Source organism: Balaenoptera musculus, chromosome 1 (genome assembly GCF_009873245.2).
Source record: "Balaenoptera musculus isolate JJ_BM4_2016_0621 chromosome 1, mBalMus1.pri.v3, whole genome shotgun sequence".
Taxonomy (NCBI): Eukaryota; Metazoa; Chordata; class Mammalia; order Artiodactyla; family Balaenopteridae; genus Balaenoptera; species Balaenoptera musculus.
Window position 1 is genome coordinate 104,260,384 of NC_045785.1, and position 21,550 is coordinate 104,281,933.

Consider the following 21,550-nt stretch of genomic DNA (forward strand, 5'->3'; position numbering starts at 1 on the left):
ATCCCTTATATAAAATAGTGTAGTATTTATTTGCATATAACCTATGGACATTCTCCCATATACTTAAATCATTTCTAGATTACTTATAATACCTAATACAATATAAATGCTATAAAATAGTTATTATACTGCATCATTTAGGAAATAATGACAAAAAATAATGACAAAAAATTACATGTTCAGTACAGACAGAATCATGCAACCATCATGGGCTTAACTACATGGTACACGTCAGCAACAACATAACATTATCTGTCTTTCAACACTTACGGATGGCTTTTGCTTAATGACCCAAAAGAGAAATACATGGAATAAAACACAGAATATTTAAAATACATACAAAAAATATAATCATAGAGAAATTATTAATTAATTAATTAATTCTCTCTCTCTCTCACCCACACACACACACACACACACACAGTGTTAACAATCACCAAAACCCTGGTTCTCCTGTCTTGATTACCCTTGTAGGATGATGATGATGATGATGATGATGATGATGATGATTGCTATATGGTGTCTATGGTACCAATGTGGCAAGGCGGTGAGATGTGTGGCACTCTAGGTAAGTGGGGAGACATTAGGCTGAGTTAAGTCTTCTGACAGGATGTCAGAAGGATTATCTAGTCAGGAGAACTGGGTTCCAATTGCAGACACTGTCACTTTGGAGGAGGCTCAATAATACTAATGTCAGGATATCTGGAGGTTGAGGGCTGAGGATCTTCAAGCATTGAAGTTCTAGGCTTCACAACTGCAGATGCTTTAGTTAGAAACACTGTTATAGGAAGCTGTTTCTTCCTTTTCTTTGCATCATCAAACAAGTCTTGCAATGATTGTTGGCATACTGCTATACCTTGGATACCACAGAGGCTTCAGTCCGTCAAAGGATTGTACTTGACGATCATATCCTTTAACACTTGCACCTATTGAAAAACCACTGCAATATTTTTCACGTGTCCAAATTGATGGCTCTGCTTCCTCTAAATTTCTGTATTATCATAATCATCTGTAGATGACTTCAGCAGATCTTTGAGTTCCTTGTTGGTAAGGATTCCTCTATACTCTTCTATGTGCTCCTCGATGTCACCCTAGATCATGTCAAAGAAGCCTCTTCCCCCCCAACTTCCCTTGCAACATTCAAGATATTACTGATTTCTACATCAATAGTGGGGAAGCCCCTGAGATCATTGACTACCCTCACTCCATAATGGCTTCCAACATGCATTGACTGTCTTAGGCTTTAGGGCACATACAGCCTATGTGCAGTAAGCACAGTTCCAACCACAATTGTGAAGCTCTTCCATAATCCACTATTTTTTTAAATAAATTTATTTATTTACTTATTTTTGGCTGCATTGGGTCTTTGTTGCTGTGCGTGGGCTTTCTCTAGTTGTGGCGAGTGGGGGGCTACTCTTCGTTGCGGTGCACAGGCTTCTCATTGTGGTGGCTTCTCTTGTTGCCAAGTGTGGGCTCTAGGCGCATGGGCTCAGTAGTTGCAGCACGCGGGCTCAGTAGTTGTGGTGCACGGGCCTTAATTGCTCTGCAGCATGTGGGATCTTCCTGGACCAGGGATGGAACCCGTGTCCCCTGCATTGGCAGGCGGATTCTTAACCACTGCACCATGAGGGAAGTCCCTAAAATCCACAATGTTTGCAATCAGGGTTAGCACCAAGGGCAGCATGAATCTTCCTGAAGGTGAGGCAGGTATAAGTTCCTTAATGTCCTTGATGATGCCTTGATTGAGTGGCTGCAGCAGTGATACAGTGTTAGGAGGCAGGAACATCACTTCCACTTCCTTTTCAATGAGGCAGAGAAATTGAGTTAGTTGGGAGCATTGTCCAATTATGAGGAGCAACCTTGAAGGGTAGCCCCTTCTCTTTGAGGTATTTCTTCATTTTGGGATGAAGCACTGTGGAACCAATTCCAACAACAAAAGACGGCTGTCACCCAGCTTTCCCTGGTGTGCTGCCAGAACAGCATAGGCAATTTTGTTTTTGTTCTTTTGGGCCCAGGAGTTGTTTTGCTCATAGACTAGGCTTGATCATGTAGACCTGCTGCATTGCCACATAGCCCGAGAGTAAGGTAAGCTTTCCAGTCCTTGAACCCCAGGGCCTGCTTGCATTCTGATGATTAGGTACGACTGGCATCAGCCTGTTTTATCACAATTGAAGACTTGCTCTAGAAGGTAGCCTTTCTCTTCTTGAGCTCTTCTGGACACTGATATTGCTTTGGCACTGGCTGATGTTGATTCTCCTGTGATCTTTAAGTTCTTGAGGGTGTAGCATTTTACCAGCTAACCATCCATCTATTAGTACCCTTAACTCCTTCCTCTCACTCTCCTCACCCTCACAACAGTGCTCACAGAGGCTAAGTGCTCTTTCATGCGTAATTTTGCCATCCAAAGGGACACGCTTCTGGAACATGTCCCCCTAGACACATACAAAATACAAGCACTTTGTAAGCACTTTGTCATGAACCTGCGAGACCATTTTTGGCCACATTGTAGGGGCAGTTCTAACCCTTCCATGAATTTCGGCTTCTTTCTGCTTTAACTGTGAGAAGTTCCATTCGTTCTTTTTTTTAAAATTTTATTTATTTATTTAGTTATTTATTTTTGGCTGTGTTGGGTGTTCGTTTCTGTGCGAGGGCTTTCTCTAGTTGAAGCGAGCGGGGGCAACTCCTCATCGCAGTGCGCGGGCCTCTCACTGTCGCGGCCTCTCTGGTTGCAGAGCACAAGCTCCAGACGTGCAGGCTCAGTAGTTGTGGCTCACGGGCCTAGTTGCTCCGCGGCATGCAGGATCTTCCCAACAGGGGCTCGAACCCGTGTCCCCTGCATTGGCAGGAGGATTCTCAACCACTGCGCACCAGGGAAGCCCTCCATTTCGTTCTTAGTGACCTTACATCCCACTTCAGCCACGCCCACACACGCCACTTTTCGAAGATCAAGATTTGTATTTTCCTTGTCGAGAGACAGCACTTTTCTGCTCCCTCTTGGCATTTGAGGGATGGGTTTGACCACTTAACTGCTTTTTGGGAGCCATTTTTCACAGAAACCAAGCATGAACACACAATACCAGTAGCAAACGAACAGACACCAGACCAGCAATGCTCAGACAATGAGCACTGGAGAGAGTGCAGATCTGTGACGTGGTAGGCGGCCACAGTAGGGTGTGCCTACACATCACTTCATTCACGTGGCTTCAGCATAGTGATCGGCATGGGGCAAATTTGGGGGCAAAATTTTGCTTTTTGCAACTTTCTGGAATTTTTTTTTAAATAATATTTTCAATTCAAGGTTGGTCGAATCTGCAAATTCAGAACCCATGGACATGGGATACAGAGGACTGACTGTACTGCACAGTTTGCTTTTCCACAAACGTGTCATGCTTTTATACTACTGAGCTTTTGCACATGCTATTCCTGGTAGAGAATTCCCTTCCTTTGATTCTTTGCCTAAGCAACTTCCACTCACCTCCAAAGACCCAGTTCACATGGGTGAAGCATTTCTCAGAGCAAGTAACCTGTAAGCTGAGTCCTGAAGTACAGGAGGAAGTTCATTGTTGAAAGTGGTGATATACGTAGCAAGAGAAAGAATTCTGAGCAAGGGGCACAGCATGGGCAATTGGTCAGAGATAAGAGAGAGCACAGTTCATCAAGGAACTGAAAGGCACAAAAAAGACTAGGGTAGCCAAGAGCTGGAGATAACCTAAATGTCCACTGACAGATGACTGGATAAATAAAATGTGCTGTATACATGCAGTGGAATGCTGTTCAGTCTTAAGAAAGAAATTCTGTAATGTGTAACAATGTGGATGATCCTTGAGCACATTATGCTAAGTGAAATAAGCCAGTCATAAAAAAACAAACACTGCATGATTCCACTTATGTGAGGTATCTAAAATAGTTGAATTCATAGAATCAAAGAGTAGAATGGTGGTTGCCAGGGGCTGGGGAGAGAAGGCAATTGGAAGCATAAATTAATATCATAATCAACGGGCATAAGTTTCAGTTAGCAAGATCAGTAAGCTCTAGAGAGCTGTATATATTGAATTAAGAGGGGGGAATTGAATTGGAAATTTGTTTAGCCGCTAGCAGATAAACGTTCTTAAATATTAGTATTATATGCATCCTTAAGGAATTTATAATATATTTTTTACAAAGACTCATGCCTTCAACTTTTTTAATATACAGGAAGTGAAACATTACTTATTATCTACACTATAAACATTTTCAAATGCAGTACCTATAAACTGAAATTAGGAACATCTGTATTAAATGGAAAGATTACATATTAATTTAAGGATTAGATCAAGAATAAGTAAATCACTTAGGAAATAGCAGCAACACAGTTGATAGAGAGTAGAGTGTAAATATCTTAATGTAAAATAATGATAACCTTGTTCAGTAGGGGTATGGTTGTTAGTGATTGTGTGTGATTGTGGATTTTAATACATAATTTTTAGGCAAGAAATGACTTTTCCAAGTGCTGGATTAAAATGAATCAACTACAAATAAAGTCAAAACCCCAAATAAAGGAAAAATACTAACAAATTTAATGGGCTCTTTAACTCACTAAAGTACTACAATACTTGGCACAAGGTAAGAAACATGGATTAATGATCCATGGGAATATTGTCTCTAGAGAAATGAAACTACATAGTACGGCAGATAATTGGATCACCACAATTCACATGTAGTTTAAGGTCACACAACATAGGGATTACCTTTTGATTTTATAAAGCTTTTTTTTTTTTTAATCTCTTATGGTTAGATCCCTGTAAAATGCATGAGAACCCACAAGATTTCCTAACTGGTTCTTGGTAAAGTGACAGGTCATTTTGTGGTTTGTAAGGAAATAGCTTCCAGTTGGAGAATTTATTTATTAAGAGTAGGGTAAATAAATCCTTCAGATGTCCAATGAATGGCTCCTTTAAGATTAATGTTCTGAAGCACATTGAGGAGTTCCATAAACACAGGATTCATAGAAATATTATTCTGTAGAAAATCAAGAGGATTCTTTGGCAAATCATGTTTTTTTCTGGTACCAACTAACAGACTTATTTTCATGGGTTTAGTTAACAAAGATAACTTATATGGTATGTACATGTGGTTATATGTGAGATTATATGTATGAAAACTGCTGTTTAAAATGTCAAACTATTGTTATTTTCTACTATGAAAGATTATATATGGTACATACATATGTACACACACATATGTAGGTACACACACATATATTTCCACTGCTCAGGAAATGGAGGGCATTAAATCAGAACATGTTTATCAACAAGTAAGCTGATGGAGGGTGGGCAGCTGCCCTTGGTCACGGACACTTATCCTTTCTGTTGTGTTTAATTCACCTGGCGCCATTCCCTCGATCCATAGTAACTTATTGAGAGGGCAGATTCCATTTTCCAAGGTGGCATAAAAAGATCCAACTTGCTGACAGCTTTATTTCTCTGCATTGATTCTTCTAAAAGATAAATCAAATCAAGGACATTTTTGTTTTTATCAAAAAGAAATGTAAGCAAACTCAGTGTGAAGTGGAAATCACCCAAAGATGTAAAAGCATTGATATGATTAAGTAAATTATGATATGTACATATACCAATTAATTATTATGAATCATTAAAAGTCTTGTTTTTTTAATCTTTAGATATCTTTTTTTTTTAATCAAAGTATAATTGACTTACAATATTACATTAGTTTCAGGTACACAGCATAGTGGTTTGATATTTTTATAGATTATGCACCATACAGTTATTATAATATTATTTTTAAAAATATTTAATGAATAGGAAACTGATCATCATGAGAAAGTGAAAGAAATATACTGTGAATAGTGGTTACTGCTGGGGTGGTAGAATTATGAGCAACTGTCGTCTTTTTAAAGTATTCCTATATTTCCTAATTTTTATACTAAACCATATATTTTTATATCAGATAAAACAAAGAAAAGTAATTTTTAAATTTCTGTTTTTAAGTTCTTGGGTACATTCAAACTTGTCAAACATTGTATTCTTACCTTGAACGTAGAAAACACTGTGACTATAACTAAATTTATTAGCAAGATTTAGTTACTGATCTTATTACTTATTATAACTTGAGTCCAAAAGCATTTTATTAATTAATTCATCTCCATTTGCAGGTATAACCTACACTGGGCAAGAAGCAATTAATTTTTCCAGCTGGTATTGCCGGGACATGTTAAATGGTGTTATCAGGAAGTTTCATGGTGTATGATCAATGGACATCCACTTGGAACTCTCATCTACAAGCAGGTAGAGATGCTCATGGCCAAATTTAGGATTTTTTTATTGTTCTTGCAGTTTAAGAAAATTGATACTACATGGAGATCTAAGTGATAGAGCATAGATAGAAACCCTATCATTCACAGTCAATATTGCAGAGAGGCCAAACCTTCAGTAGGAATCAATTAATGAGGACCTGAGTCCTAGAGATTGCACTTGGTACAGTGCATAAAACAAAATTCAGGCCAGAAAGGACATTGCAAACTCTATGTTGCTACAAAAAGGTAGCCAGGCGAGATAGACTCTGCATGTCAGCTGGAATCAAGAGCTGGGTTCCCAGAGGAGGCAAAACCAAGTAAGCAGCCCACTATAGATGGGCTATGTATACGATGTATATCCCTTTTACATTAAGGAAAGTGTATATAAACAAGATGGCAAAACACTTCAGTTATCATCTGTAAGAATTACACATGCTACCTGCCAGGGATGCATGTGTTTCTGTTAGGTGGATAGGTTTGACCTATGGCAGAAGAACTGATACCCACTGCCACAAAGATGCAGCTGCTTACCTTTTTCAAAATGTTGCTCTCCTTCTCTTTCTTCTTTCTCATCTTCTAAAGGATAATCCGCTTTTTCCTCCTTTTTCACAATTTTCTTAGGGTCTCTTAAATGAATTAAAAAATTGTGCTTGTCCTTTTTCACTTTCACTTTGATAAAAGTTGGGCCTGCAGAAGAATCATAGGATAGAAAATGGGCTGATTTTGATGCCCCAATTAAGCTCTGTGATAAGACCGTTAAATAATGCAGCATAGCATTTAAGTCAGGGACTAGAAATACCTAGGGATGTCACCACTTTTATAAAAAGATACCTAAAAGAATAAAGTGATGGTGGAATTCCAGGAAGAAACAGCAGGTGGATCAGGGAGATGTTTGCAGACTTTCTGCTCATACCTAAAACCAAATTACAGAAGGGAGAGTAAATTGGCTAAGGTATACCTATACTCAACTTTATGATCAATCACACATGATGGTTAATGTGAAAGGATTTTGTAATTGATAAAGAGTTGCATAAATGTTAGTTACAGTAGTTATTATTGTTAGTAGGAACATATAAGAGTTTCCCAAACAACACATTTTCTGCTAGTGTTCTGACTCATTCTTTGTCTCCTCTTCCAGCTTTTTTCTTTTTTTTTTTAAATCCAGCCTTTTCTTTTCAACATTCGTTGAATGATCATATCTCAAAGTTGATAGAATTAAGATAAAAATATACTTACTATGAACCATCTGAAACATATATATTATATGCATTTGCAAATATTGATAAGAGTAAAGAATGGTTACTGAAAATAGAACATAGCGTTTTAAAACTTGAGTCCAGTGCTTTTCTCAGTTCTGTGATTCTGAGTTCTATTTTTAATTACTACTATTTGTACCCTACACCCAGGGTTGATATTCAAAATATTAAATATTTAAAAATATGGTAATATAAATAAATATGTACACCTATCTATTAATAAAAATCCCTTTCATGTTTTAAATGTCTTTATTTTTATTTTTAATTTTTGGCTGCACCAAGTGGCCTGTCGGATCTCAGTTCCCTGACCAGGGATCGAAGCCCCGCCCCCTGCAGTGGAAGGGTGGAGTCCTCACCACTGGACCGCCAGGGAAGTTCCCCCTTTCATGTTTTAAATAAACAAACCTTATATAATACAACAGTCTGGCATTTGATATGAGTTGTACCACAAACCATTCTTTAAATAATTTGAATAATTTGTAGGCCTTTTTATTTTAAAAATCATTGGTAGGATCTTTTGTTTGATGTGGCAGTTACTATCTAATGATGCTTGAGCCATGATTCCACATAGGGAATAGCATTCTCACTCTTGTAATGATTTCCTCATTAAATTGATAGTCATTTAATGATAGGAAGGAAGGAAGGGAGGGAAGAAGGGAAGAAGGGAGGAAGGGAGAAAGGGAGGGAGGAAGGGAGAAAGGGAGGAAGGAAGGAAAATTAAGAGAGGGCTGGAGGAAGGGTAGGGAGTGAGAAGGGGTGGGCTGGTGTCACAGGCAGAGTGTGGGTGGGAGGAGCCCTGGCGTCCCCTGTTGGGTTGCATAATCTTGTGGACATTAAACAGGATCCTGCTCACACCACCTCCCCACTGACTCTTCCCAGCTCTCAGAGACCACAGCTCCCTACTAGACAATAAGCTGTCAAATAAAACCCAGGTTCTCAAACCCATCCTAAGAAATCTTTAAAGCACAGTGAAAAGAGAAGCTCTACAAGATGTCTCCAATAAGGTCCCCAGAGCCCAGATCTGCTCTTCCCCTGGTGAGAATGAAGCATTTCCTTTTTCCAGACTAGGTCCTCCTCAGCTCATGTCCAAGACCTCCCTCCCACTTACTGACTTCTGAATCCAGAGGCAATTTCTTTATAGCAAAAATAACTGGATATCGGCAGCAGGCCCCCAAACTCTGTGCTCCAGAAACCAAATCAGGAATTTGCTCTAAATTCACAGTATGTGCTTAGTTTCTGAGATAACACTATGTGTTGTAATTAACATTATTAAGTAACGATTTGCTTATTGCAGTTACTATTATACTATTTTCCAATCCTATGGAAATATTTTAACAACTGGAATGTTTGTCTTGGTGTGCCCAGGTAACCTCACGGCTGGCCTGTGCCTTGCAGAGGCTATTATAACAGAAGAGTGTGAAGTCTGAAAGTGGGGAACATTGTGCATAAATGAATCACTGGGGGCACATTACTACTCTCACCTATCATACTCAGGAGTACAAGGCCCCAGGATTATCTGAAATAGTTTAATATCTTCCAAACCATTAACCAGCTGCTTTCAAAATGTACCTTTTTCAAATGTTGTCTTTTCTACTTCAATCTGCCCTCCATCGGAAGGATACAGATAATAATTTGTTCCTGAGATTTGGACTGGTGTTTCTCCCATGTTGTATCCACGAAACTAGAAAAGAAAACATCATGCTTTGAGTGTGGAATGGCAATTGACAAAAATTAGGTCATCCATGTGAGCCAGTTAAAGCTGCCATAAGCCTAATTTCTGCTAAATGATTTGTCTGTCACTTTGTAGACTCAGAGGCCAGTGTCCATCTTATCTTTGGCACCTCCTGTAGTGTTATAATGACACGTAGAATTAAAGGAGGTCCATGATTTTAAACTCTGTTCATTGGAGCATCCTCATAACCCAGTGCAAATCAAATCATTGGACTATTGCCAAGGCAGTGTGAAAAGTTATCAATTTCTCTTTCATTGGCTGTTAATTTTCTGTTTAAAGAGAGCTAATATACTGAGGAGTATTGATACTTTATATTTTAGAAGGTCATATGTTAAAGACTTCTTTTTTTTTTTTTTTTTTACTAAGTGTTGCTTATAGAGCTCCAAGTGATACTGATGCATGCTAAAGCTTGAGAACAACTGGCTCAGAGTAGTAACTAGAAATGACAAGGGCTGTTACTTTTTTTCCCATCTTTTCCTGATTAGGTTTTTCTCATAAAATGGCTTGAGGGAGAGACTGGCAAAGGGAAGGTTTCACAAAAGCATACAGGCAAGAAACGTGGGTACATACAGAGAGATAACCCAATGTACTCAGCAAGTCCCATCATCTGAGACAGAAAAAGCCAACCTCTTTGTCCACTATTGTAACTGAGCAGGACCCTATGGGGCCTTCCTGGGACAGACCCCTCCCCCATATCCTCTGCTTTAGCTCCTCTGAAGTACCTAGATAATAGTATTTGAGGCACATTTCCTGAGTTGCCTTACAGATACTAAAACCAGCACCAAATGGAAGAAATGAACTATTGTACTTGATGACCATGAGCACCATAGCCCCCAGACCTACTGGTGCCTAAGGATTGATAATGTTAACCCCTGTGACACTGCCCTGTTACCTCACCATCAACCAATCAGAGAATTCTTCAGGAGATGGTCACATACCCTGCGACTTCCCTCCCTCACCTGGCCTTTAAAAATGCTTTCCTGAAACCCATCGGGAAGTTGGTTGTTTTGAGCACTAGCTACCCAGGACTCCTTGCTTGGTGCCCTGTGATAAACGCTGCACTCTCATTCCCCACAACCCGGTGTCAGTAGATTGGCGTTACTGTGTGCAGGCAAGTGGACCCAAGTTTGGTTTGATAACGTGTTGACCTATCACAGTTGCTTATTTACATACACCTAAGTGAATACTTTTGTGTCAAATTTCCATCTTTACCACCCCTAGAAACCTGGTTTCATGGCACTCAAGAAAAACTGGCCTAAGGGTGTTCCTGTCTTGGTGATCGGCTGCGAAGAAGGTCCTAGGTATCACAGGGTGGACTGCAGGTCTGAGATCTTCTATACTAGAAGAAACCCCAAGCCCTCTGTGGTGGCAGTGAAGACTGAAAACCTTATGTTTCCACAGAAGCTGTGTTCTTCCCCAAACAATTAGGAATGACCCAAAGGAGCTTTTTAGAAAATTGATTTTACCGAGTAAACTATCTCAGGTTCTGGTTCCTGGAGGGGATCCTCTGTTATTTCCGGGATCTTTATTTGCTCTTCTTTCAATTTCTCCTTTAAAAAATCTTTTCTCTTGAAATTCCTACTATCTTCTTTCTCTAGTTTTTCCTTGCCTTTCTTTTTACCAGATTCCTTACTCTTCTTTTCTGCTTTTTTTTCTTCCTTTAAGCATTCTTCTTCAGCTAACCTATCTTGTTCATCTTTCCATGCCTGTAAACACATTTAAAAAAAATTAATAGGATTTTGAAACAAATCTGATCCTATTCAGGTTCACTTTGGAGAATATTTAATATGATTTTTATACACTGTATCTCTGATGGATCAAAATACTGAGCTAGAAATTGTGGTGTCATCCTTGACTCTTTCTCTCACCCAACTTCTGTATGCTAAACACTGCCAATGCTCTTCAGAGATCTCTCTTCACTGCAGCTTTTTCTCTCACCCTCTGTTGAAATTTTCTTTACTTCAGGTCTTTTTATCTTTAACCTGAACTATTGCATCAGCCTCTTAGCTGGTCTCCCTGGCTCTTATAATTTTCCACAAGAATCCAATCCCCAGTTTAGGTTCTAAACATGGTTAATCAGCAGTATGGTAGACTAGATGTCCAAAGAAACATTCCTGGCATAAAATATTTCAGAAATGATGGATAAAATATCAAATCATCATTGTAATGCATAGCAGTGCTGGCAGCAAAGTAAAAAATATGAGAAAGCACTAATTCAATGAGGGAAGGAAGCACTGAAAATAGCAGTTTCCCAGGGCTATCTGCCCATCTCTGGAAGCCAAGAACTTGGGTTTTGGGAGTTATAGGGACTAGAGCCAGAACCCAGGAGATCAGAGACCTGTGAATAGCATGGGTATTTTTTTAAAATGACACCTTCACTGAGTGAAGTAGAAAAAAATCTTGCCCCATAGAATAAAATCATGAAATCTAGCCAGCTTCCCTGGCCCTGAGTTAAAGTAGGAGCAGAGAGGGCAGGAGGAAATTGGCCCTGAGAACTCTTAACCACAAGCCTGTCCTCACATAGATTTGTGGCCAAAATGTACATCACCTTAAAAGTATTCTGAAAAGATTGTGGGCAAAATGTGAGTTCACAAAGGAAAATCACAAAATGTGAGGAACTAAGTCAAAATCAATAACCTGAAGAAACAAGCTCTGAAATTATACTTGCAAAGACTGCAGATATTGGAATTATCAAACAGAGAATATAAAATAAGTATTTTAATATGCTTAAAGAAAGAAAAGGAGGCATCAAAAGTATCAGTAAAAACAAGAGAGTATCAAAAATCAGTGAGTTTGAAGGCCCTATTGGAAATGGAATAGGATTTTTGAAAAGGCAGTATTTGAATAGATAATGGATGAGACATTTCCAGAGCTGATGAAAGACACTAATCCTAAGATTTAGGAAGGCCAGTGAATCAAACCCAGGAAATGATAGTGGTGTGCTGGACCTGGGTCATATTGACTTGGAAGAGTTTACTGTTAAATTTTCAGGAATTTTGCGAGCCAGTTTTAACCACATCCATTATTAAAATCAAATGATACAAATGCACAATAAAATACCATTAAAAACAAAGGCAATAAATACTCAAAACTTACCACTTTCCTAACTATTTTGTTACATTGAACTATGATTTATGCCAGCGGTCCCCAACCTTTTTGGCACCAGGGACCGGTTTCGTGGAAGACAATTTTTCCATGGACAGGGCTGGGTCGGGGGTGGTTCAGGCGGTAACACGAGTGACAGTTCAGGCATTAATATGAGTGATGGGGAGTGAAAGGGAGCAGCAAATGAAGCTTCCCTCGCTTGCCCGCCCACAGCTCACCTCCTGCTGTGCGGCCCAGTTCCTAACAGGCCGCGGACCAGTAGTGGTCCGCGGCCCGGGGGTTGGGGAGCCCTGATCTATGCCCTTGGGGTTATCTATGTAAATTGTATCTGTATGGTAGAACTATAACAGTGTGCTACTGCATATTGTTTCCAACTCCGCATACAGTGACATCTTATCAGTAGCTTGAAGTCAGCCATGATGGGAGTATTTACACTACAGAGATCAGCAAATGCTACAAATCAGGGATTTATTGACTACTCGTTGATTATATAGACTTTAAAAAATGATGGAGAAGATGTTAATAATGCAGTGTGTTGTGTTTTGAGATGTTACACTGTAAGTAGCACAAAAAAAAATTGAGGAAATATTCTTCCAGTATTTAAAAACTATTACCTGATTCAGCAAAGCAGTTGCTAATGTCATTGGTGAATAAGCAAGACATATCCCTCTGTTGTTCACTTTTGTCTTACTTGTTCATGTAAATGAAAATATCAATCAGCATTCATTGTGGAATTACACTTGTTTGTCAATTGCAACTATAGGCTGGCTAAAGATGTAAGAGCTTAGTAAAAATCAATGAAAGCAATTCTGTGAGAATCAACTGGCTAAATGGAATTTACAATAAAGAGTATTACATATTTTATTATTTGTAAATTGTGTGCTATACATACCATATATCAGTAAAATTTAGAATAAACTATCTATCTATACAGAATTTTTTTTCTTAGAGAGCTAATGCTAAACATTTACCAGCACACCACTGCACGTTTTCAAAGCATCTAGAGAGAAAAGATGAACTGTCTAAAAAAGAATGACAAGTTAGATCGACAATCAATTTATTGGGTTGGCCAAAAAGTCTGTTCCATAGCAACTTATGGAAAAACCTGAACAAAATTTTGGCCAACCCAATATTAACAACTACAACATCAGGTACAAAAATGTGGAACAAAATCTTGAGAGTATAACAGGATACAAAAAAGTCAACCAAGAATTTTATAAATTAAAACTATGTTTAATGAATAAGGGTAAAGTAAAACCATTTTTCAGACATGTAAAACTGAGGTCCATTAGCAACAAACCCCCACTAAAGGAAGTTCTAAAGGAAATACTCCCAAAATAGAAGATGTGAGAAGAAATGCTCAACAAAACAAATGGTAAGCATGGGGCTAAATCTCAATAGCATTGACTGTATAAAGCAATGACAATAATAATGTCTAATTTGTGGGAACAAAAAAAATCAAGATAAAACAAACACAGGTTGGGAGAGAGGAAGCAATTTTAATAATTCCTTGTATTGTTCTGTAAAAAAGATATTTTATTGAGACTTCATTAAATTATATATATAAGTTGAAAATCTAGAGCAACCACTAGTAGAATACAAATAAAGTGTATACATTATAAACTTTTCCTATTAAGGGCCAGATAGTAAATATTTTAGGCTTTTTGGGTCAAAAGACAATATCAAGGATATTGTGTAGGTATTTATGTAACAAGCAAGAAAAGTAATTTCCGAAAATATTTTATTGACAACTCACTGAGTACAATTTTTCCCCATAATACAGTCTACTAATACGAAAAATAGAATTCTTCGGGTGAGGGAGGATAGCATTTTACTTAGAGTTAAAATTAGTGTTCCCTATCATCAAATTGATTGCAAGTAAAAAAGAAAAAAAACATACAAAAGAAAACAAGAAGAAAGAAAAAAGGATCACAGAAAAGGTAGGAAAATAGAAATCAGATTGAAAATCGAAAATAATCTATATGTCTTAATATATAGTTTATTAGAATAGATATAAATGGATTCAAGTCTTCTGCTAAAAGAAAAATCATCAGTATAATTTTTTAAAAAAATCTAGTTTATAATCCCTGTTTACAAGAGACACACTTAAATTATAAAGCCACAGAAAGGTAAAAATAAAGAGATAGAATTTGCCAGTAAAATACTATCTGAAAGACAGCTCCTATCCCTTTGTTTTTCTTTATTAATTTTAGAATCAGCTTTCCAAGGTTCATAAAAAAACTGCTGAAATTTTGATAGGAATATATTTCTATTTCCCATTGTGGTCACAGTGACTCTAGCCCTTGGTGTTATGAGAATGGTGAACAAAAGGGCCATTGTGAAAAAACTACCTATTGTTGAAACTCTGGGCTGCTGTAACATGATTTGTTCAGATAAAACTAGAACCCTGACAAAGAATGAAATGACCGTTACCCACATATTTACTTCAGATGGCCTGCATGCTGAGGTTACTGGAGTTGGCTACAGTCCATTTGGGGAAGTGATTGTTGATGGTGATGTTGTTCATGGATTCTATAACCCATCTGTTAGCAGAATTTTTGAGGCGGGCTGTGTGTGCAATGATGCTGTAATTAGAAACAACACTCTAATGGGGAAACCAATGGAAGGAGCCTTAATTGCTCTTGCAATGAAGATGGGTCTTGATGGACTTCAACAGGATTATATCAGAAAAGCTGAATACCCTTTTAGCTCTGAGCAGAAGTGGATGGCTGTTAAGTGTGTGCACCAAACACAGCAGAAAACAAAATCAACCAATGTAACTAACAAAACCCAAACCCGCTGACCTAACTCAGGATCTAGAAGAGGTCAGCCTGGCACAGATATGAAAAACGTACCAATTTAAAAACAACCCCACGGGACTTCCCTGGTGGTGCAGTGGTTAAGAATCCACCTACCAATGCAGGGGACACGGGTTCGATCCGTAGTCTGGGAAGATCCCACATGCAGTGGAGCAAATAAGCCCATGTGCCACAACTACTGAGCCTGTGCTCTAGAGCCAGTGAGCCACAACTACCGAGCCCATGTGCCGCAACTGCTAAAGCCTGCGTGCCTAGAGCCCTGCTCTGCAACGACAAGCCCACACACCGCAAAGAAGAGTAGCCCCTGCTCGCCGCAACTAGAGACAGCCCGCAGGCCGCAACGAAGACCCAACGCAACCAAAAATAAATAAATAAATAAATAAATAATTCTAAAAAAAAACAAAAGAAAGTATGAGTATATACTTTTAAAGGTATATGAGTATATTTCACATCCTAAACTGTGTCTTTTCATCCATGACCATGGTATATTTTCCCACTTATTCAGGTGTTTATTGTCCTTCAATAATATGTTGTAATTTTCTCCATAAAGAAAAATCTTTTATTAATTTATTTTTCTTGGCACCTTATAGTTTTTGTTGCTCTTGTGAATGATATTGATTTTATGTTACATTTTCTAATCGGTTATTGCTGGTGAATAGGAACTCCAGTGATTTTTTTCTATGTTAATCTTGCATAGAGTAACCTTGCTGCACTTCCTTAATTCATTTTAAAAGCCAACATGCACCCCAATTTCATAGCAGCATTATTTAAAATAGCCAAGATATGGAAGCAACCTAAGTGTCCCTCAACAGATGAACAGCTAAAGTAGATGTGATATATATATATACAATGGAATACTACTCAGCCGTAAAAAGAATGAAATTTTGCCATTTGCAACAACATGGATAGACTTGGAGGGTATTACGCTACGTGAAATAAGTCAGAGAAAGACAAATACTGTATGATATCACTTACATGTAGAATCTAAAAAATACAAAAAAACTAGTGAATATAACAAAAAGAAACAGACTAGACTCACAGATATAGAGAACAGATTAGTAGTTACCAGTGGGGAGAGGGAGGGGGAGGGGCAATATAGGGGAAGGAGATTAAGAGGTACAAAGTATTATGTATAAAATAAACTACATGGATCTATTGTACAACACAGGGAATATAGCCAATATTTTGTAACAACTATAAATGTAGTGATTTTTTTTTTTTAGTTACAGTCAGATCTTTATTTGAAAATCTCATCTGCCAACTTAGTGCTTTCCACCAACTCGGGGTGCAGAAACCTTCACAGGCTTCACAATCTTTTGATTAGGTGCTGCCTTTGTAGTAGTCATTGCTGTCTTTATAAAATTGTGAATCACTATATTGAACACCTGTAGCTTATATAATACTGTACATCAACTATACTTAAATTAAAAAAAAGAGCCAATACATGGTGTCTCCCTGGTGGTCTGGTGGTTAAGATTCCACGCTTCCACTACAGGAGGCGTGGGTTCGATCCCTGTTCAGGGAAAGTTCCACATACTGTGAGGTGCAGCGCCCCCCCACCAAAAAAAAGGAAGCCAACATAACCTTAATAGTAATGCTTGTTAAGAACAACACAAAAGCCTATCATTTCATTCATCATAGACACAAAAATTCTAGATAAAATACTATCAGAACAAAGCCAGTTGTTTATTAAAATAATTATTAATTAAATATTAAATTATTAATTAAAATATTATTAAAATAATAACATTCCATGAAAAAAATGGTGCTATAATTTTTAATCAATAATGTACATAAAGATGGACCCAGGGGCTTACTAAAAATTAAAATTCCTAGGTTCTATTCCAAATAATAGATAGAATTTTAATAATTCCTTGTATTGTTAGGATGGAGTGAAAACATGTATATTTTAAGTCTCTCCTCCCCCCAGAGATACCTAGGCAATTATGGCATATGTGGTTTTGTGGGATAAGGACTAAACTTTAGGAAATGCTGAAGAGAAGTTTGTTTTAGAAGTACAAAGGTTATTCATATTATTAAATCAATCTCCATAATTCAATATATCTCCTAAATAAAGGGGAAAAAACCCCAATAGATATTAGTTTCAATACCAACAGACACTTTAAAAATTTAATAAGATTAAGCAGCAAATAATAATAAACTTAAAGATTTGCCATGTAATTATCTTTACCATTAATACCAAGAAGTCAGGGAGGCTCACCAATCTTAACCAATGCTGTTTTGAGGGTTACTGCATACTGATGGAGGTGGGGAAATCAGCTCCTGCCTGCCCAATCTATAAGCTTACAACAAAGCTACTGTGATTAAAATAGTATGGTACTCGTATAAGAATAATTAAGTGGGTGACTGAAACAGAATACAGCGTTCAAAAATGGTTTAAAATACCATCACATTGGGATTAGGTTTTCAACACATGAATTTTGAAGGACACGAACACTCAGTAGACACTATAGTGTTCAGAAGAGTTCAGAATATCTCTTATCATTTTATAGGGATCTTTAAAAATGGATTAAAAAAATAAATGGGTACCTAATATGTGACATACCAACATTACAATTTGTTTAAGGGGTGGGGATTAATATTACATTTAATTAAATGGTACTAGTAAAACGACAGTCCATCTGGGCAGAGAAAAAGACCCTTACATTATGCTACAAAACATGTATTTCAGATAGATTAGATCAAGACCCTTACATTATGCTACAAAACATGTATTTTAGACAGATTAGATCTCTGAATATAAAAAGAATGTCTATGAAAATATTCTAAGAGAGTGCAGGAAAATTAACATACAAACTCAAGGTGGAATCAACCTGATGGAACCAAAAACACAGAAGCCCTAAAACCATAAAAAAAAAAATGACCGATTTTTAAAACCCTTTTTTTGACAAGCTGTAACATACATACAAAAAGAGCACAAATCCTAAGTGAACAGCTGAATGAATTACCACCAAGTAAGTGCTCCTGTAAAACTACCACCAGGTTAAGAAATAGACGATCTCCAGGTCCCCAGAAGCCCTCCTCACGCTTCTCCTCAATTACCACCCACTTGTACTGCCCCAAAGGCAAACATCATCCTAATTTTTAATACATTAGTTTAGCTTTGCCTATTTAAAAACTTATGTAAACGAAATCCTACATAAGGTATATAGTCTTTTAACTTTCTCTTCTTTTGCTTAACATGTTGTGTGTGAGATTCATCCATATTTCTGTGTGTAGCTATATGTCATTTATTTCCAGAGCTGCATAATATTTCATCACATGAACCATTCTAGGCATTCTACTGATGAATCTTTGAATTGTTTCCAGTTTGGGAGAATTAAAAATAATGCTGCAAGAAAAACTGTGTCCATGTGTCTTGGTGAACACATGCATGCATAAGTATATTAGGTATATATATAGGAGTGAAACTATTTGGTTAAAGAGAAATCATATGCTTAACTTTAGTAGCTATGTCCAATTTTCCAAAGTAGAAGTACCAACTTATACTTCAATCAGCAGTGTATGAGAATTTGCTTTACTTCACATCCTTGACAAAATCTGGCATTGTGTCTTTTAAATTTTGGCCAAAGATGATTGATTTGACTACATAAAAGTTAAATATTTCTGTATAAATAGAAAAAATGGTATTTATTACTGAGGAAATTGTTTAATAAATTAAGGTACAACCAAATCATAGACTAATATAATGCTGTGAAAATAAGTTAGATCTCTAGATATTGTTCGGAAGTGATATTCATGATGTGTTGCCAAGAGAAAAAAAGCATGTAGCAGAGTTAAAAAGAAACATACCAACCTAAACCAAAACCAACATGAATACTCTCTTTATATTTGTGCATGCATGCTTGTATGAGCATAGAACATGCGAATCATTAATATTTCTGACTTCAGGGTCTTAGGACAGCCAGGTTAAGTGTGAGTTCTTATAAAAGCATGTATTACTTTTGTTATTAAAATTCCAATAAAAATGCAACAAAAACAACTCCCTGCAGCAGATGCAGACAGTTTACCAACTATGAACAAGGCACTGCCCTGGATTTGGCACAATTTCCTAAAGGCTTATCATCTGGTGGAGGAGACAGCTTGGTGGAGAGACTGTCATTTCAAGTTTAGCAAAAGATTATTTCCTATTATACCACACAAACTAGCACAAAATAACTTTGAACTTGTGATTTGTCAGTGTCATTTGTCTTTCCTTGGATTACCTTCAGAGAGCCTTCTAAAATAAAAGGAATCTTTTCCTTCTCTTTTTCTTTTTCTTGATCTGATATCTCTGTTTTGCTCATTCCTTTGTTACCTATAACCAGAGAAAATTAAACTTCTTAGTAAAACTCTCTAAAATAAGGTTTCATAGAAGGACCAAGCATCTGGCTTGTAGGGGATCCCCATTCACTCATCTCTGAATTCTTTTTTTGCCATCTCTAGAGCGGACATCTGAAGTGGAACTGAGCTCTTTTAGGGATGAACAACTCACCATCTGTGGAGGCAGTACATTCCATTCTCAAAGTGTTGAGATTTTCAAGATCTTAGTGAACTGGACTCTCTCTCACTAGAGTTTTAACCTAATTAATCCTAATTTAACCCCTTAAGACCACACAGGACAAATTTAACTTTTCTTTCTATACTGAAGCCCTCCTCTTGCCATTATAGTTATTCTGTTGTGAAGATTTACATCTGTCCTGACTTGAGAGGCCTCAAACTGAATGCAATACCTACCAGGTGTATTCCAATCCCAATTCCAAATAAACCATTTTCTGAATTTGGCCCATAGACACCCAGATAATTATTAAGCTTTTGGTTCTGCTCAGAAGCAGAATAAAGAAAAGGCAGTCAACCCACAATTTTTGTTACTAACAGTAAAGTATGGCCTGGACACGATTGTGAGAGGGCAGCCCTACCTGTCTTTTTAGATAGTCCCATCGAGTATTCCAATTACCTAGTACTGTCCTGCTGCACCCCCATCAGGAGGAAGGCTGAGTTGATGGATGGATTATGTAACCATTTTGGTGAAAGGTGAATGCTTCATCTTTGACTTGGTTTTCCAAGTTTTATTTTAGAATCAACCAAGCACAAATTCCTTTGGTAGTTTACAGAGGTTGCAAAAACTTTGGAAATTATATAGTTTTGCTTCTTTATAGGAAATCACTCTCAACTTGGTTATCAGAAACAATGAGTATTATTCACACAGAGTTAATTTCCTTTGTATGAACCCAGTGAAATATCTTTATTTTCCAGATGAATTACCTCGACATTTCACTTATTTATCAAGTATCCTTCCTCTTTTTCTCACCCTCTTCTCTCTGACTGACAGCATCAAAGCCATGAAAATTGACAACAACAAAAATGAAAATATCTATTGATCCAACATCCTGTTGAGTCCATGTCACAGGCCCCCAATAATCCGTTTTTCCTTCATTTTTAAATTCTAACTCCCAGTTAGTCTTGGGACTCTTCTGTTTATTCTTCTAAGGAAGGTCTTGTTTTAATCTCACTTTGGAAGCCATAATGATTCTTATGGAGACATACTGACTCTGAATCTAACTCATGTATGCCAACAAAACTTAGATAGGCAACCTATCAACCCCAGCAAAATAAAGACACTTGGCATTTCTCAGCATCACACTGGCTCTGAATAGATTGAATCTTCAGATCTGCAGGAAGTGTGGTCAATATAAGACAAGTATCAATCAATATACAACAAATATTCTCATCATATTTAGAATGCAGCTATTCTATTTTTTAGGGAAAGTGAAGAGTCACAGAAATTTTGTGGACAACTCTTTTTAATCCTGAAATGTTCACTGTCTGATTAAATTAATAAATAGAATGTCTTTGGACTTATGTATAAGTTCAACTGGTACTTATTTTTAGATTTTTTAATAGAATAAATTTTGCTAGTAGAAGAAATTTTGGTACCAGCAGAAGATTTTATTTCCAGCTCATTCTTGGTCCTACTGATTTCCTCAGCCATTTTAGCTTCCTGATATACAGCTTCTTCTTTTATGATCCAATCTTGAATGGATTTTGCAACAAGTTCCAAATAATTCCTAAAAAAAAAGCAAAGAACAGCAGGTGACAATTGAGTTAATATTAGTTAAAGTAAACAAGTGCTTAAGATACTGATTGTGCAAATAACTTTTAAAAAATGAACTGATTCTAAATTGCCCATGTAACAAATGTAATAGCAATATATCCTAGAATATATTTTGTACAAATATATTTTGTACAAATATATTTTGTATATTTATATATATGTCATATATAAATATCCAATAAACATTTGAAAAGTTTTCAGCTTCCTTCATGATTAAAGATGTATAAAATT

General features: G+C 37.1%; 1 protein-coding gene across 1 annotated transcript in view; it reads right to left on the bottom strand.

Annotated features, from left to right (window-relative positions):
* SPAG17 (sperm associated antigen 17) overlaps positions 1-21,550 on the bottom strand; it is a 222,063-nt gene that overhangs the window by 84,866 nt on the left and 115,647 nt on the right. The window contains 7 exon segments of the mRNA XM_036865025.1: positions 5,364-5,441; positions 5,444-5,476; positions 6,824-6,979; positions 9,118-9,229; positions 10,747-10,986; positions 19,431-19,522; positions 21,064-21,272. Coding sequence (XP_036720920.1) covers positions 5,364-5,441; positions 5,444-5,476; positions 6,824-6,979; positions 9,118-9,229; positions 10,747-10,986; positions 19,431-19,522; positions 21,064-21,272 — 920 coding nt within the window.